The sequence below is a fragment of the Archocentrus centrarchus genome, chromosome 11 (genome assembly GCF_007364275.1).
Source record: "Archocentrus centrarchus isolate MPI-CPG fArcCen1 chromosome 11, fArcCen1, whole genome shotgun sequence".
Taxonomy (NCBI): domain Eukaryota; kingdom Metazoa; phylum Chordata; class Actinopteri; order Cichliformes; family Cichlidae; genus Archocentrus; species Archocentrus centrarchus.
Window position 1 is genome coordinate 8,534,022 of NC_044356.1, and position 18,131 is coordinate 8,552,152.

General features: G+C 40.6%; 1 protein-coding gene across 1 annotated transcript; it reads left to right on the forward strand.

Moving 5' to 3' along the window:
- Positions 1-5,975: 5,975 nt before the first annotated feature.
- Positions 5,976-14,383, forward strand: eif3eb (eukaryotic translation initiation factor 3, subunit E, b). Its single transcript, XM_030741688.1, has 13 exons — positions 5,976-6,134; positions 6,615-6,732; positions 7,320-7,437; positions 7,574-7,616; positions 8,780-8,884; positions 9,021-9,146; positions 9,417-9,541; positions 9,872-9,998; positions 10,093-10,194; positions 12,705-12,814; positions 13,107-13,209; positions 13,394-13,528; positions 14,132-14,383. Exons 1-13 carry the CDS (start codon positions 6,045-6,047, stop codon positions 14,168-14,170), a joined length of 1,341 nt encoding a protein of 446 aa, XP_030597548.1. The 5' UTR covers positions 5,976-6,044; the 3' UTR covers positions 14,171-14,383.
- Positions 14,384-18,131: the final 3,748 nt, after the last annotated feature.

Below are 18,131 nucleotides of genomic sequence, written 5' to 3' on the forward strand. Positions count from 1 at the left end.
AACCCTGGACTGAAATGTATCAGTATCATTGTTATTATTTGGTAAGCAATAATAAAAGTGACTTTTTTCAACCTCCAATACACTAGACACTGGTAATTACTGCAGTGTTATTTTACTGAAATTGCTCTGCACCGTCTCTTGGCTGATTAAAATCTTCATAAGTTTGCTGGTATGTGGAACATTTTGGCGCACTGCGCCCTGCTCTATACCTCCTTAGTAGTAAATTATGTTTAGTGTGTTACAAGTCTGCAGGACTTTTTCCTGTGTGTGCACTCCTCTAACCGGAGAGGAACATGTTCCAGTTGGTGGGCTGGAACATTGTTCCACCATTAAAGCAACCTTTTAAATTGCTTTTTTTGGGGGTGGGTGGGAGAGGAGGGTGGTGTAAGTACTGTAGGCAGTAACCACCCCCCTGTCACTGTCTTGCTAATCAGTTTGACATTTAAAGCTGAATGTAGGCTCCCTCACTCAAAACTATCAGTGTTGTCTGCAGCAGATGAACGCTCTACAAGATTCAAAGTTGGATCTAATGTGCCCCTTGAATTTTTGATAGTTTAAAATTATGTATTAATATTTATTTCACACTTTGTGGTGCATCAGGTTATTGTCCTTCAGGTCACTTTTCAGAGATAACTGCTCATTTTGTTTGATTGTAGTGGACTTTCAGCGACAAAGGCACAAGGAAAAAAACAAGTCACACTAAGTGCACATTAGCTTGTTTTTCTTGGTAAAATTGCTCAGAATGAGGGAGCAGCATGATTTTCAATAATAGTAATCAAGCAGCTCTCTGCATTTTGTCTTTAGTGTCACTTAAAGCTTGTATTTACAGGGCTGGGCAGTGTGAGGAAGTGTCTCACCACTGTTGCCTGGTGACTGCAGCACAGCCAGTGCACCTAACAAGCCACGAGCCATCACTGAGCTTGTTTCTTACCGATGCACGAGTAAACATCACCCAGCAGACTGTGTTAGCGGTGAAACTGTGTGGAAACTGAAGTGGAAGTTGATGTTCGGGGGAGGCAGGCGTCCCCGGGACAGACCGTTCATCCTGCTGTTTTATTTCTACTGCTTTACTATCAGAGCGTGGAAATTCATTGGCTTTAATGCTGAGGGGCTCCTTAGAGCTGTGGTACTGTATGCCACCTTGTAGAGGACATAGTAAATCTCACAGGGGGGCACCACTGAATTTGAATTGTCATCCAGGGGCGGACATGACATGCAATATTACATCTTTTATAGAACGCTACTTTTGTCTCTCATTAATCAGTTTAATTTCTGTCTCTTATGTCTTTATTAAATCCTTGGCTTCTTCCGTGAAGTGCTCCACAGCCAGCTGGCTCTTGTTCTCATAAAAAGAAGTGGAAGTGGAAGGCAGCCAGGCACTGAGATCGAATCTGGGATATGTCCTGGCCTCTAAGAACGACAGAGAGAGAGAAGGGGAAAAAAAAATGGCGTGGAGGGATGGGGATGCTTGCCAGCAAGAACACAGTTTCCTCCCGTCTAGGGTTTTATGTGTGATAGTAAGGCATGCACAGCCTCTTCCATGAAGATCTCATGTGGGAATTCATTGCCTAGGTAGTCAAAAACTGATGAAAATGTCTTTGCAGAACTGTGGCCTCTGAGAAAATGGAGAGAGCTGTGAAGTGATGAGAGAGCGATTTCTGAAATTTATACATGCAGCTTTTTTCTGCCTTCATTTAACTCTTAACTGTATCTGTGCAGACAGACCAAGAAAAGATGGCTTGAGAATTAAATAATCTTTATGTGGCACATAACAGAAAAAAAGTTGAATTTTTTTGGTCCTCCAAGGAGCTCCAAAATCCAAAAACTGGGAATGTTTCCCTCCAACAAATAGATGGAAAAAAAAAATCCCACTGATGTAGGACTGTAAAAGGAGATTCACAATTTATGTGAAAACCTCCTTTCTCTTGGCAATATTGTTGCCACTGAGTTCCAGAAATATTTTGGTCTGTATAGAGATAATTTTATTGTTACTGCTTTCATTGTACTCAGCCACATTAGCTACATGGTTCTGCTTACTTCTGTCAGCCATTTCAGTACTTAAGTCCAGACTAAAACACCTTAATAAGTTAGGTAACTATTACTTAATCATTATTTAGGAAGTAAAACTCTACAGATTCAAAATTTTATTTTATTTTTCATAGGACTGCCCTGGACCAAGACAGGCAGCATTAGCATAACATATGTTTCAGTGGCAAACATGCAAACTGCACACAGAAGAGCCTCGCCTGGGTTTAAGCCCAGAACCCTCCTCCTCTGAGGCAAAGACGCCATACTGGAATAAACGCTGCATGAATCTGCCATAAAAATCGCTACAGACGTCCCTGCTTTACAGTGGATGAGTTCAGGCTTCATTATGATTATCTCACTTTTCTTTTATTGCACCAGAAAGTAAAACATTTTACACACTAGTATTTAGTTTATGACCAAATGCTTCAAACATGAGGATATTTGTAATTGTGACTGTGTGAGGAGTCAAGCCTGGATGCCAGAGTCAAAGGTGAAAGTGATGCATAACATTTTGTTTCTGTTTTATAGGTTGAACGACATATTTCCATAAAACATTGTTCTCTGGCAGGCAGCGGGCTTTAAAGTACATTTGCTCTTGTTTGATAGGTGTGTCAACAGGCTGCCAGTCCAAAGAGGGACAGAAAAGCACTCACTTGCCAACCAAGATCATCAAGATCATCATATATATCATATATATCATATATATATATATATATATATATATATATATATATATATATATATATATATATATGCAGCCTGTTTATACTCCCCTCCAAGAGTATTGGAACAATGAGGCCAGTCCCTTTACTTTTGCTCTAGACTGAAAATATCAATATGAGACAAAAGATCCACATTTCAGCTTTTATTTCTAAGTAGTTACATCTGAGATCTGATACACAGTTCAGAAGATAGCTCCTTTTGTCAAACCCAACCCATTTTTTTTTTGTGAGCGCAAGTATTGGAGCATGTGACTGACAGGTGTGCTTTGTTGCTCAGGTGTGTCCTGTTGCATTGATTATTCAAACAATGAAAAGCACTGAATGTCTGCACTCAGATTCAGATTTGGATTTTGCCTGTGCAGACTGGGCATTTATAGTTAGAGGAGTAACCAACATGAAAACCAGAGAGCTGTCTGTGGGTGAGAAACAAGCAGCCGTGAAGCTGAGAGAAGATGGAAAATCGTTCAGAGCCAGTGCACAAACATTAGCCATACAACAACCACCTGGAACATCCCGAAGAAGAACGTCATCACTGGTGTACTAAGCAACAGATGTGGAACAGGTAGACCGAGGAAAACAACAGCAGCTGATGACAGAAACATTGTAAGCGCTGTAAGGAAAGAGCCTAAAACAGCTATTAGTAACATCAGCAATAACCTCCAGAGGGCAGCAGTGAAGGTATCACTAAGGCATTTACTGTTCACAGAAGACTTCATGAACAAAAGCACAGAGGCTTCACCAGAAGATGCAAACCACTGATTGGCAAGAAGAACAGGAAGGCCAGGCTGGAGTTTGCCAAGAAGGACAGAGACAAGCCTCAGAAGCTCTGGGACAACGTTTTATGGACTGATGAGACAAAGATGAACCGTTGCCATGGGGATGGAGAGACTAGAGTCGGAGGAAGAAAGGATCTGCTCAAGATCCCAAACATATGATTTAAGCACAGTGGAGATGATGTCATAGTTTGGGCTTTTATGGCTTCTTTTGGGACAGGCTCATTAATCTTCATTGATGATGTCACCATGATGGCAGCAGTAAGTCTACAGAAACTTTTTGTCTGTCAGTTTAAAGAAAGATGCAACCAAACTGACTGGGAGATCCTTCATCATGCAGCAAGACAATGACCCAAAACACACCAGAACTTCACAGGAGTTCATCAGAGACAGGAAGCTTTTAGACTGGTTGAGTGTCCAGACTAAAGGTGCTATCTTCTGCGCTGAAATAAACACTACACGTTGTCTCATCATTTTTTTTTTATGTCAAACCAAAATGTTTTCAGTCTACAGCAAAAATAAAATGATCAGCTTCACTGCTCCAATACTTTTGGATGGGAGTGTAGGTTGCATTATTGTTCTGCTACAGCTTAAATAAAGGACTCAGTGTCCAAAAAACTCAGTGATGAACCCTGGGATCATGACATAGTCATAGCTGGATTAAGCATGCTTTCTTTCTAAGACCTTTCTTTATGTTCCTTGAGCTCTTGTGGTGAAACAATTGAACATGAGTTGGCTTCACACTAATCCATCTTTCCCTCATTATTGTTAGCCTCAGAGGTGTGCAATCAAACCTCCTCTGCTCCTGCAAAACATCTGACTCAGGATGCAACCAATACTTCCTCCCTAAAGAGAATGGATCTTCCTCCGTATTGACTTGATGAGAGCTGGTTCTAGCTGGTAACAACCCCAGCAGGCTGAGGAGTGCTTTATTCCTGCTCATTAACTGATGCTGATGAACTCAATGACCCACATTTCTCGTATCACAGTCCCTACTGTGGTGACAGCTGCTACCTGCCTGACCGGCCTTTTTTCTGACCTCAGGCGAGGGGGTGGAGGTGGGATGAGGGGAGTCTGATAAAATAGCAGAGACTCGTTCAGGTTGGCCCCATGTCCACGGAGCACAAAGGCTCCTTATGCTCATATGTTTGATCCAAAATGTTTTATGTTAAATAAATTAATGCCTTTCCAGGTTAAGCCAGATGACCCTCTAAAAATTTGAATTACTGACCAGTCAGCTGTTATGGCCCTGTGACAAAAGTCACAGCAAGTTTTGTTTTCCAGTTCTACTTATTTGAAAGGTGTGTTTATATACCAAGTCAGAAACATTTAGTGCATCATGTTTGAGGCTGTCTGGAGCGCCTCTAATAGCTACTGGGGATAACCATCTGAATCTGTAATGACATAGAGCAGTACGCAGCTTGAGCTCTGAAACCAATTGTACATTCATGTGGCTGGATCACTTACAGAGACACAGTGACATTATCAGAGCTATATGAGGTTCATTCTTTGATATTTCTGGCTCCAGAAAACATTATGCAATCTTAGAATACAAACTAAAAACTGAACTGCCTAGACAGGCTCAGCAGGGACTCTGTGTATCTGTCTTATAATAAACTGTGAGCCACTGGGAAGACTACTGATTAAATATGTGACAGCATATCACATCTCATTAGGGAAGGTTTGGTCTACAACAATATTTAGGTAGGTGTCAGAGTTATAAGAATGCAAGGATCCAATGAGCCCAAGCAGAACATGTTATTTTCTTCACCTGTCAGTGGTTTTAGTGTTTCGGCTGAATGGAGAAATAATGTGCCAAACGTGAAAATAATGTGATCTTAGCTACATTCTTAAAAAGAAGAGCAGACCAATTTTAGTCATTTGTTTTTTATGTCACCTGTTTATTTGTTGAATAAAAGTACATTTTGGTAAACTGTGACATACTAATTTTAAACCTTTTTTTTTTTTTTTTTTTTTTGCCTGTTGCTATTTACATAAGTGTTAATGAATTTTTCCCCTTTCTTATTTTATCTTTTAGCCCCCATCATTTACCTCAGTTTTAATGCTGGTCATGCATGTTTCTATTATTGTATGGTCTCTACCTAAAGCACCTTGAGGTGACTATTGTTGTGATTTGGCGCTATATAAATAGAAATTAATTGAATTGAATTGAATTGAACTTAAGTGAGAGGAAGTTTCTTGCAAACTAAAATACAAATAATCAATCATCTTCTACATTTACAAAAATAAAATAAAAATAAAGTCCCAACTGGAAACATATTGTGTTAGTTAATTAAATTCTAAACATGAAAATAAAAACTAAATAAAAATTGGAAACAAAATAAAAAAAAATAATGATTAATAGAAATATATAAAATTATAACTCTGGCCTCGAGCGCTCACCGGAAATATGATGACGTCGTCTTAGCGGTCTCTGGGGCGGAGCGGGGCTCTCAGTTTCTTCGGCAGAACCATGTTGTCGCTCTTTTATCAATAAAGTTCCTGTTTGAATCCAGTCAAGATGGCTGAGTACGATCTTACCACCAAGATAGCACATTTTCTGGACCGGCATTTAGTTTTTCCTTTGCTGGAGTTCTTGTCTGTGAAAGAGGTATAGTATTTTTGCGCTATATGTATAAAAGTAAAATGTAGCTGTTTATTAGCGAAGTTTATACGGTAAAAATATGATTGTAGCCGGCAGCGATCCGTCCCAGCTGGCTAACTGGGCTAGCAGTCACGTTAGATAGCCGGCCAACGAGCAGCTAACGATAGCTAATTTATTAAGTATTAGTCTTTTACTGTCAGTTGTTGTTTGAATGCTAAGTGTAGAAGCCGTAAGTGGTTGCAAAGCATAAAACACCGACATCCAGTAGGTATTTGCTAATTAGCTTATGATTGTTACCCCGCGTGTTAGCTTATAGCTTAGTAACTGTAGCGAGCACCCAGTATAAGAACAGGCTGAATGGGAGGAACAGCATTCATGTTTCTGTTGTAATAATCCTGTCCTTATTCATTAGTATATATGCAGTTCTGTGGTTATTTGAGTTGGCGTTTCAAAGAAATCCAATCCTGTGCGTGTGTGTTGTAACAGATCTACAATGAGAAGGAACTTCTCCAGGGAAAGCTGGACCTGCTCAGCGACACAAACATGGTGGATTTCGCCATGGATGTGTACAAAAATCTGTATCCAGACAAGGAAATCCCACACTGTAAGAACACAGGCACAGTTTGCTCAATGCTTCTTGGACGCAGATTATAAGCTCTTTAATCTATTAATTGTTATTCCTGAGTTATTCTGGCCTTTCTTGCATTTAAGAACAAAGAGATTTTGGCTATCATCTGTGATTTACTGTGTTGTGTTTAATTTATCCAAACTTAAATCCATTTTGTTATCATAATAGACTGAAATAGCAGACTTTTGTGAAGTGTAGTAGCACGGACTCTTTGTCTTAACTGCATGGGGACCAACCATTATGTATTTAGTCACCCCCAAAGGTCCATTTTGATCTTATCTGGTGTTTCTTTAACCTTTCAGTGGAAGCAAATGTTAGCTTAGGAAGTCAAACAGAAACTAGAGCTTCTGTAATGTCCAAATACTGAACAGTTAAGATTTAAGAGATCAGGAAATATTAGTAACATAATATGAAATTTAGGTGGTTACAAAAAAATGTTTGACAGGGAGCGCTTTGCTTTGGTTTTGCAGTTGCCTGCGGTTATTTTATTTTTCAGTCAGGATAAACGGGTTTACCGGCTACTAACTTGATTGTGCTTAATGAGACTGAATGATCTGCTTCAGCCCTGAGGGAGAAGAGGAGTACTGTGGTGGCCCAACTGAAGCAGCTCCAGTCAGAGACGGAGCCGATCGTCAAGATGTTTGAAGACCCAGAGACCACGCGGCAGATGCAGTCCACGAGGTCAGAGAAATCCATCTCTTTCAGAAGCCCTGTTCAGATCTGATTGGATTATTCTTCTGATTTTATTTATGTGATCTATGAAAGAATCGTCTGGCTGTTTGACATCTACTCATCTATTTGTTTTATTGTTTACTAGGGACGGGAGGATGCTGTTTGACTATCTGTCAGAAAAGCACAATGTAAGTATTTAAATGTTAGCTGTGCATGCACACTGGTTCATATTTGGTAAAAGGTGCTCTGCATTTTAATCTTGAAGTTGGGAGCAAGATGTGTGCTTTAGTTTCCATAACAACCAGTTGTCACGGTGAGCCAGTAGGACTGTTATCCAAATCTGTTTTTCCTTAAACATCAAACATGATGTGTTCATTACTAATTCAAGCATCAGAGGAAATACTTGTTGCTTTTTAATTTTACTCTTTTAATTTAATGTACAGATAAATTACACTTCTTAGTGGTGATTAGTCAGTGCATGCCAGCGTTGTGCACATCATGTGCAATAAAAAAAGGGGACTTGCTGTGAGTGGTTTAAAAAAAAACAGGCTTAGTTTTGCCAAAAAAAGATGAAAGATGCTGCCACATTCATTAATCAGCCACTTGCTGTCAGCTTTGCAGCCTCTCCCTGTTAGCCTTCTTAGAGGGGGGGAAAAGATGGTAGCAGTTTTAAACACACAGCATTTATTGCACCATACTGCAGGGCTGTAGACTTTTAATATATATAATATTAAAAATGTTAGAATAGGGAGCTCTAATTTACTAGTTAATGAGAGAAGTTGGTGGCTCTAGAAGTCAGAAAACAGCCAGAATGTACTGAACAATGTTATGTCTGTATGTAAGAGAGATTTCAAACCATTTAAATGTCTAGATTATTACTTGCGCACATCCCCCAATTGATGTCATATCTTTAAAAATGACAGCTTTATCCCAAGAAGTTGACTCTGTTCAGAAGCGTTTCCAGTGGGAGAAACATTTCTTCACTGATCCGAGTGACTTGTTCGGTCTCAGCTCGCTGACTGGCAGTGATGCTGGATTCTGTCGTTATTCAGTTGTAGTGTTGGAGTTCGGGGAAGCCTGCAGTCAGCTGAGACAGAAGAAGTCACTTAAATGAGTGAAATGTTTCTCGTGAGTGAAAACGCTGCATCCAGATAAACAGAATCAATGTTTTGGGATTTTCGTACCTGGATTATTAATCGTGCATCATGACAGTTTTATCAACTCACTCACAGGTACTGATGGAAGAACTTAGAGCCAAAACATTGATTTCATTCTAATTAGTTTGCAAGTCAGTTTTGAACTGAGCTCATTGTGCTTCAGGTTTTTAATTGTTTGTATTTTTACTTCTTAGTTTCGTCAAGAATACCTGGACACGCTGTACAAGTACGCCAAATTCCAGTATGAGTGCGGTAACTATTCCGGGGCTGCAGAGTACCTCTACTTTTTCCGTGTCTTGGTAAGAAACATTGCATATGAACAGAGAAGAAAATGATATACTATATAATCAATATCAGACTGGATGCTGTTTTTTCAGTTTTCTGAAACAGTGCTCAGTGTGATTTGATCGTGATAAATTGTTGCTGTCTGCTCAGGTTCCCTCAACAGACAGGAATGCATTGAGCTCTCTGTGGGGAAAACTGGCCTCTGAGATCCTGATGCAGAACTGGGAAGCAGCCATGGAGGATCTCACTCGTCTAAGGGAGACTATTGACAACAATGTAAGAAAATAATGGGATGCGTGCTCGTTTCTCTGGTGTAAATGAAAACATTGCAGAGGCTGGTAACGAAACTGTGTTTTAAGATACTTTTCTGGTCAGGCAAACTTTTGTCAGACAGTAGTGAGGCCTCGCTCCCTGGTATGTATTCCAGGCTGTAAAGATACTGATGGTTATGCCTGGCATGCCTCCTTGTTTGCAGAACGCTGCTGGAAGCGCTGGCCTGATCTGGTGTCTCCTAATGTTCCATGTTTGTGGTGTTTTTCCTTTCAGTCTGTGAGCTCTCCTCTCCAGTCACTCCAGCAGAGGACCTGGCTCATTCATTGGTCCCTCTTTGTGTTTTTCAACCACCCCAAAGGCAGGGACAACATTATTGAGCTCTTCCTCTACCAGCCTCAGTGAGTCACTGTATAATCAGTATATCACAGGACAGTCATCTTTCTAATATAATGCCATATCTGTGCTCAGGCTACTGATGCGGTCATCTGTTTATATTGAGTTCTTTATCCTCCTCGAGGACAAATGTCTGAGGGATGGTTTTCATTTTTTAAACCTTTGAATATTGTAGAAGATGTTACTAGTTTGATGGCCACCTTTCTGTTGTATTACCAGTTTTTCTTTATCTGAATGGATTTTCTTGGTTCTTCTGGAGTAAAATGACTGAACCAGATTAATTATGATGATGAATAACTTTTGTCCTCCTCCGTCCCGCCTTCGTGTTTTTCCAGATACCTGAATGCCATCCAGACCATGTGCCCACATATCCTGCGATACCTTACAACCGCAGTCATCACCAACAAAGATGTACGAAAGCGCAGACAAGTGCTCAAGGACTTGGTGAAAGTCATCCAACAGGTAAGACCAAAAAGTGTTGATTATAGTCATTTTTTTTCAAATGTGCCTCGAGGATTTAATCAACGTGACGGCTTCTTCTCTCTCGCTCCTGAAGGAGTCCTACACGTACAAGGACCCAATCACAGAGTTTGTGGAGTGTCTCTACGTGAACTTTGACTTCGACAGTGCGCAGAAGAAGTTGAGGGAGTGTGAGTCGGTAAGAACGGCATCCTAAACTTCCTCAGTCAGTTTTCCTCTTTGCTGGTGTGTGTTTGTCATTGTCCACAGGCCTAAATTGCCCCATAAAAGTTAGCTGTCAGCTGGGACTGAGAGGTGATATGAAACCCCCCCCCTCCCCTTAGCCTTGGTGCTCTGATCTCCTGAGTCCCAGGCATTTAACTTTGCAGCTATTCAACCCCAGCAAATCCATGTCTGGCCTGATTTGCTGGCTCTTACTTTTATTCAGTTTGATTTTCAAAGCGGAACAGCTGTCAGATTTCGGACTCGGTTGCCTTCTCTTCAAAAACCCTTGACTCCTATTTTGCAGTCGTCCTTGGGGACCACTTTGCACATTCTCGACGCACTCTCATCAGTTCGCTTGTAACCCCTCTCGTATAAATTATGCAGCGTTCGCAAAGGCTCCAACTATCCTGTCAGATACAGAGTGAGCGCAATGATGGAAGAATGACGATAGTTCATTAAGTCGGTCTGTTGTCATGGATTCTGCTTGTTTGTAATACTCGGGAGGATTTAAATTTACATTTTTTAATTTTTTTCCCCTCTAAGGATCAAAAACTTGTCTTAATTACTGTATAAGTATCATTACGGGATGCTTTTGTTTTGCCGCGTGCACTTTGGTGAGAACTTTTTGATTGACAGGAGGTGGTTAATGTCTGGACGGACCTGCTTTGTGTCCTCGATGGCACATGAAAACAGTTATTAACCTACTAAAGCGCTTCACTGAGCTAAATAAACCAGAGGTTCAAGTAGTGAGTAATTTAATTTCTAACACAACAGCTGCTTGTGAGATAAAGGCACACGTCTTTCACTCGTCAGTATTTTCATAAACTCTCTGAGGTTTGAAGGAGCGCAGACGTCCTGCTGCCATGTTGCTGTTATCATTGCTGATAAATGCAGACCTGTGGCAGCAGAGTTCCTGATATGTTTACGGATTGATTTCTGATCATTAGGGATTTATGTTTGTACCATTTTTGTGCATTTACATTTTTATGTGCTCTAATCATAACTAACAGGGCTGAATGTTTATGCATGTGGGTTAACTAATGAAAATGCAGTTAAATACTGTGTACTGGATATAGTCGTGCGTAAATGGGGCAACATTCGCAAACGTGAGATTCTGTAAATCTGAATTAGTGATATGTGATTGGTTTAGCAAAGACGCTGCTTTACCATCTCTGATGCCGAACTAAAACTCGTGCTATAATTTCCAGAGTGCGTCTGCACGGGGACCCAGTTAGATTCTGTTTTAAGTACTTCCTTAAATGGTCCTGACTTTAACGAGCGCCAGCCACAACTTTGTCAGTCGATATCAGAGACGCCAACAAATCAAACCCTTTCTCAGGCAGTAATGGAAGAAAGTGAGGCTTCAAAGCGCAGGCCGGCTGCTGTCGGGTTTATTGTGAAAACGTGGAGTCAATTCGATTTCTGTTCATTTGCCGTTAACAAGCACAGCAACAGATGCTAACAGGCGTGCACTGACAACCTGAGATGATTACTTTTGTATTTCTCCTGGTTGTTTTTATTCTTTTTTTTCCTTTTTTTTTAATTAAAAGTCTCATTATGATCCAAATCTCTCTTACAATGAAAATCTTGACAAAGTAGCAGCCATGCAAACTGTACATATAATGAAATATGAAGTTGAGATGCAAAGTAGCCACAGCCCCTTTTACGTGGACAAACACTAAACCAAAACAGTTTAATTCAGCAGCAGTACAGTGAGAATCACATTAATGCAAAAATTATAATTTTCTATAAGGAAAATTTGATGTTTGTTTATTTCCCCCTTTTTAATTAAATATCATGTCTGTGTGACTGTGCTGGGGAATTTGTTGAAACCCTGAAAAAAAAAACGATACTATATGGAAATCATGTAAAATTGTGTTTTGATGTCTGCTTGTATGGATGGGTGTAAAACATGTTTTTGATACATCAACATAAACGCAGTTTGTATTTTGTTGCAAGGATAGTTGACCTTTCATCCTCTTTTTCTTTTTTGGTACCCATATTTTGATTTATTTTTAGCAGATGGTGGGTATTTTGGTTTTATAAGCCTCACACCCACAAATGCGATTAAAAATTCTGACAGTCCTGAGAGCTGTTTTACCAAACGCAGCACAGCAGAAATGCACGCTGCATCGTTAGGTTGGATGGTTTTCACAGAGATTTTAATATGCAGGTTTGAATAACCAGTAGCTGAAGTAAAACATGTAAACCACAGGAAACATGTGTGGCTGATGTTATTGCACTTTGAGTATATGCGTCTCCTCAGCGCTGCGTGGTGAAGGTTGTAATCTCGGGGCAGAAATGTTGTTATTTCATTGCATGTGTTTACTGGAAACTTGAACCCCATATTTGGCAGAAGAAAACTATAAATTCCCCTGGATTTTTCCCCCCCTTCTCTGTACTTTTCTTTATGTTATTGCTCTGAATATTTTCTGTATAAAGTGATGGCTGCTCACCACCATTTGCTCTCTACGTCCCTGTCAGGTTCTTGTGAACGACTTCTTCCTGGTTGCTTGTCTTGAGGACTTCATTGAGAACGCCCGACTCTTCATCTTTGAGACCTTTTGCCGGATTCATCAGTGCATCAGCATCAAGTATGTCAGCTTTGAGACTCTGTGCATTGCCTTTATTTCTGAAATTATAATTGGTTTTAGGAGAATTTTTTTTAATGAACTGATCTGTAAGCTTTTGTACCAGCTGATTCATATTCTGAACTTGTTTGACTTCAGTGCTGCTATATATTTTTTTTTTTTTTAGCCGCCGTCCTTGTTCTTTAAAGAATATTCACTTGGAAACTGTTAAAAGCAAACGTTGAATACTTTGTATTTCTCCAAAGGACATTTACTGAAATGAAACGCCTTGCCCTCTTTCGCTCTCTCCTCCCAGCATGCTGGCAGACAAACTCAACATGACGCCCGAGGAGGCGGAGAGGTGGATCGTCAACCTCATCCGTAACGCCAGGCTCGATGCCAAGATCGACTCAAAACTGGTGAGGCTCTGCGTTTGCTAAACCAGATGAGCTTCAAGTCACTCAGCATAAACATCCGAGTGCTGATTTGAGCAGTAACAGTGCTGTGGCAGTGTGTTTACGTGCTTGTCAGACCACTACTTTGGAAGTATTTAAATCAGTCCTTGAAGAGGGGGGGAAATGAATTCCTGTGCCTGTTTTTCAGGGTCACGTCGTGATGGGCAACAACGCAGTGTCGCCGTACCAACAGGTGATCGAGAAGACCAAGAGTTTATCCTTCCGCAGCCAGATGTTGGCAATGAACATTGAGAAGAGGCTGGCTCACAGCAACAGGAACGAGGTAACCTGAGGGCTAAACTCCACACAGGCGTATAAACCTGTAGTTGTATTTGTTGCTGTAGGAAGAAAACCTTTTATCTGTTCCCCAGTTTAACAGAAATCTGTTATGTCTGACAGTTTTGTATTAAAACAATATAGATTTAGTGCAAGTAAAACACAAATGTTTTAAATACAGACGTTTATGTTTGTATTTAAAAATGTAGAAACGTTTATCTCACCTGCTTTAAATGAGCTATTTTTTCCTGTGCGCTACTGCCCTCTAATGGCTCAATGAGGGAAAACAGGAGCCTATAATTCAGTTTATTGTAATTGTGGCCTCTGGTTCTTTTTCTTTTCAGTTTTGCAGCTCCAACATGAGCTGGACTTCAGTGTTTTTGTTTTTAAATACTTGTTATAGTTTATCTGCATAGATAACCTGTTATAATTTTAATGTGAACTTTTCCCACTTGGGAAAAAACGATTCTAGTGATGTCATTTTTCCAGCTGTCAGTCAGTTTGACAGGATAACTGGCAGGAGTTTTCACTGTGATGGTTTCTAATCTGTATAAAAGCAGCGTTAGTGTTTCTTCTCGTTTTGATGTTTGTTTTTGTGCCATTTTCACAGACACCAAACTGGGCTGCTCAAGACACCGGCTTCTACTGAGATGGAAAGGAGCATGAAGGAGATGCTGAAGCCTCGCGGGATATTATTGAACCATTTTATTGATTGATTTGTCGGTTTATCCACCAATTTCTTTTAACTGCCTGTTTGATTTCTACAATAAAGCAGCACAGGAGTGAGACATTTCATGGACACTTAAGATGTTACATCATACTCTATTTATAATCTGCTGTCAGTATTTTTTTTTTTTTTTTTTTTTTTTTTTTAAAGGTAAAGCTTTTGAGAGCAATGATCTGAAACCGTAAATGATAATTTACATTAAAGCCTTTTAGCCCCTTTAAAGAGATTTGTTTCTTCTTTCAGCCACTAGGTGGCACAATTGGTTAATTGTTGCTTTTTGATGCCTGCAGGCAGTGGTAGCGTTTCACAGGCTGCACATCTGCATGGCTGCAATCCCTTTTGCTGTGAGTTTCTATCACTTGCTGATAAATGAAGCTGCGGCTCTTGTTGAACAAGCAGCGCTTGCTGTGGGACAGGAAACTGATGCAAACTTGGATCAGCTTCAGGTCGTCTTTGTTTGTGGTTATCTGAACAGGCGAAGTTGTTTGTTTGTACTCGTGCAGTTAGTGTTTAACCACACCTTTTTCTAAAGAATTAAGGACACTGCAATGCCTCCTTCAATCCAGCAAATCCACAGTAAATATTTGCAGTGCGTAAACCAGTCTTCAGTTCTTTAATGTAGACATGCATTGAAGGAAGTGGGCTTATTTAAAACCGGTTGGGTGAATAGTTTTGTGTAATTAATTCTCTCACATTGTTACTGTGAGAGATGATCGGGACCTGAGCCTGCACAATAGATGTGAAGAAATGAAAGGGCAGCACAAGAGCACCTTTATGATGCAGTTTGGTGTCAGAGGTGACTCCAGCCCTGTGATTACACAAGTTTCAGCTGGCAGGTATTCGAGGAAAGAGGTGAAACCACCTCAGGTGCATTTCTTAGCTGACCCTCAACCCTGCATTCACTTTGTGTGAGGACTCTGTCTCATGTTCAGCTTGGGAGTGGCTGACAGTTAAGCTAGCTGCTGCAGTTTTTAGCCACTCCTCCAAACTGTTTTTCTTAGCCACACACACACTCGCACTTTTCCAGGACTCAGTAAAACACAACAGACACAAACTGACATACGCACGCACGCACACAGAGCTGACGTGGGCTGAGGTCTGAGCCGGCTCCTTGTGGAACAGCTGGTATCCATCTGTGTTTGCTGCTGCTGCTGCTTCCTGCTGCTGCTGTAGGCACTGTGGCTGCCCTGAGAGGACAAACTGGTCCATTGCAGCTCACTCATGAGCTCTGCTGCTGTCACACTCGGCTGGATTTAGATTGCCTGGATAGAAAGGCTCTGCTGGTGGCAGCCAGTGTGCTCAGCAGCCTTTAGAATGGATATCCTGACATCCTGGGCTGTCACTAACCCAGCTGCGGCCCAGCTCCTCTGGGTGCTGGGTCTGGTGCTGGCTACCCTCCTCGTCTGGTTCTTGACCTTCTGCTGCTACAGCTGGAAGCAGAACTCATCGCCCTCTCTGGAGAGGTACCTGACAGGTAGGTGGGCCCTTGACCCCCATCCCTTCACCCTCTGTGGGTGCGTGGAGGCCTGTGATAGGTTTACAACTGACATGGCTGCTCACTGTGAGTTTTAAGTTCAAGTCAGGCTTGTTTTTACTATTCACTCAGTGGAAACAGTAATTGTAAATTGTCTGTGTTTCCTTTCCAAGACGGGAGGATCCACATTTTCCAGAAACTGCCAGCTCGTGTTGGCTCTGTCTCCTTTTTGTGGTTGGAGCAGTTCTTTGGTACCATTTTTTTATGTGCTGTTACCCATGTGAGGGGATACAATGGGTCTTTCATACTGAGAAGTACAATTAAAAAAAATCTTTTTGGGAATTTATCCACCACAGCCATAATTTTCCATTTTACTAAGCCTGTAAAACTGCACTTGAATGTTGTGCAGTCCATAATGTGAGCTTAATGGTATGTTATAAATTTGACGTGATGCGATGACCTGGGTCAGCACACTGCTGAAGTGGCTTGCAGAGTCATGGTAACATGCATGTCACTGCAAGCAGCTTTGTGAATACTTCACAGGTTATTTCAATCATCTCAGATGAATTCAGCTCCACAGAGCTGCACTGAAACCTCAGAGTAGCAAACTTATGACATTTCACTAACAGCTGTGCATGTATTCTTTCTCCAAACAGTGATGGCACAGCCCTCCAAATCTAAAGCTCTGACTCAGGTGAGAAAATCTCTCATTAAGAGTTGTTTGTTTTGTTCTTTACGTTTCTCATAAGTTCCCAGGCTCCTCAGTGATGACAGCTTTCTCAGAACACTCTGCTTTCATTATCACTTCACTAACTTCTTATGTCAGACTGTAATCCCTCCTTCAGACATCAGAGGTCCTCAGTCACTTGCACTTTATCACAAGCGACTTGCTGATAAGGAAAAACTCACAAGACCAGCAAGCTTGACAAGTTCGTCTGGCTGCTGCAGCTCAGCCTCAGGTCCACCTTATATGGGCCATAGGGCTGCTGTAGCATTTGGACCATGTCTGTCACACATAACATTTCTCAGGGCAGTGACTGAGCTGTAAATGCCAAATGTAGCTCAAATTGGGGCCAAATGTACCTGCTGACTGTGATGGTTCATATCAATATGACTCCAGTGAGTTTTAGCAGATAATTGTGCCTCTTTAGAAATGCCACATGACTGATTTTCAGTAGTCTGATTAACAGAATCAACTCCTAATTAAAAAGCTTTAATACTTACTTTCTCACAGCAGCCGTCTTGACACATAATAGCAGAGTAAACACGGGTTTGATTGGTCAAATTAATTATATTTCAGTTCTCTTTTGTGTGTCTCACACCTTCCAGTGAACCAGCATGCAAACAAAATCAATGGAAAAGATGTTTTTTAATTACACCCGTAATAACACGTTAAATCTGCTGCTGTGAAACAGTATCATTTATAATGGGAAAACTCTCTGGAGATCAAATGTATTGAACTTCATCTTGACTGAAAAGAGTGTCTGAGCAGATTTCATAATAATCAGTTGCTGAATTGTTCTACTCGAACCCATAAATTCGTCCTCTGAGAACATAAACTAAATTCTGTGCTGGTCCATCTCATGGCTGTGAGATATTTCAGCTTTAACCAAAGCGATGGACCAACCAGGAGCCTCGCTGCATTTGTGGTTTTGTAGCTTAATGTCAAAAACATGATTCATCAGTGATTCATCCTACAGTAAATCCTGTCTGAGAAATAAGGGGAAGTGATGTGTTTAATGTTTCCAGCTTTAGCAAGAGTTTGTCTTTATAACTAGAAGCACAGCTGTCATATTCTGAAGCAGAAACAAGTAAACGACTTTGAATCAAAAGCGTTGGAAACTCGACTAAAGCTGCAGGTGAAATGCAGCATTGGTGCAGATCACACATAAGTGCAATAAATTTATGCTCCGGTCCCTCCTCTCTCTTTTCACATTATTTTCTATAACATTTCATTTCATTTCATTTATTCATTTATATAGCGCTTAACACAACTGACAAGGTGACCAAAGCACTTTACAAATATACAATAAAATAAATCAATTACATTAAATATAAATAATATTACATCACAGAAGACAAAAATAAGATCGTCCATTACATGGTATTAAAAGCCTGTTTAAACAAATAAGTCTTAAGTTTAGATTTAAAAATTTTCAGATCCGAAATAAGTCGGAAATCTAAAGGAAGGCTGTTCCACAGTCGGGGTGCGGCCACTGAAAAGGCCCGATCACCCCAATACTTTAACCTGGTTCTTGGGACATCTAATAAAAGACGATTAGAAGACCTCAGAGATCTCTCGTATACAGCAAAACTTAAAAGATCTGATAAGTACGGTGGGGCCAATCCATTCAACACTTTAAAAACAAACAATAAGATTTTAAAATGAATTCTATAATGAACAGGAAG

Excerpts from the sequence above, each read along its gene's own strand:
- eif3eb (XM_030741688.1), top strand. The coding sequence starts at position 6,045 with ATGGCTGAGTACGATCTTACCACCAAGATAGCACATTTTCTGGACCGG. Across the intron at positions 10,195-12,704 it reads AGTTGAGGGAGTGTGAGTCG|GTTCTTGTGAACGACTTCTT; the intron begins GTAAGAACGGCA and ends CGTCCCTGTCAG. Across the intron at positions 13,529-14,131 it reads CTCACAGCAACAGGAACGAG|ACACCAAACTGGGCTGCTCA; the intron begins GTAACCTGAGGG and ends CCATTTTCACAG.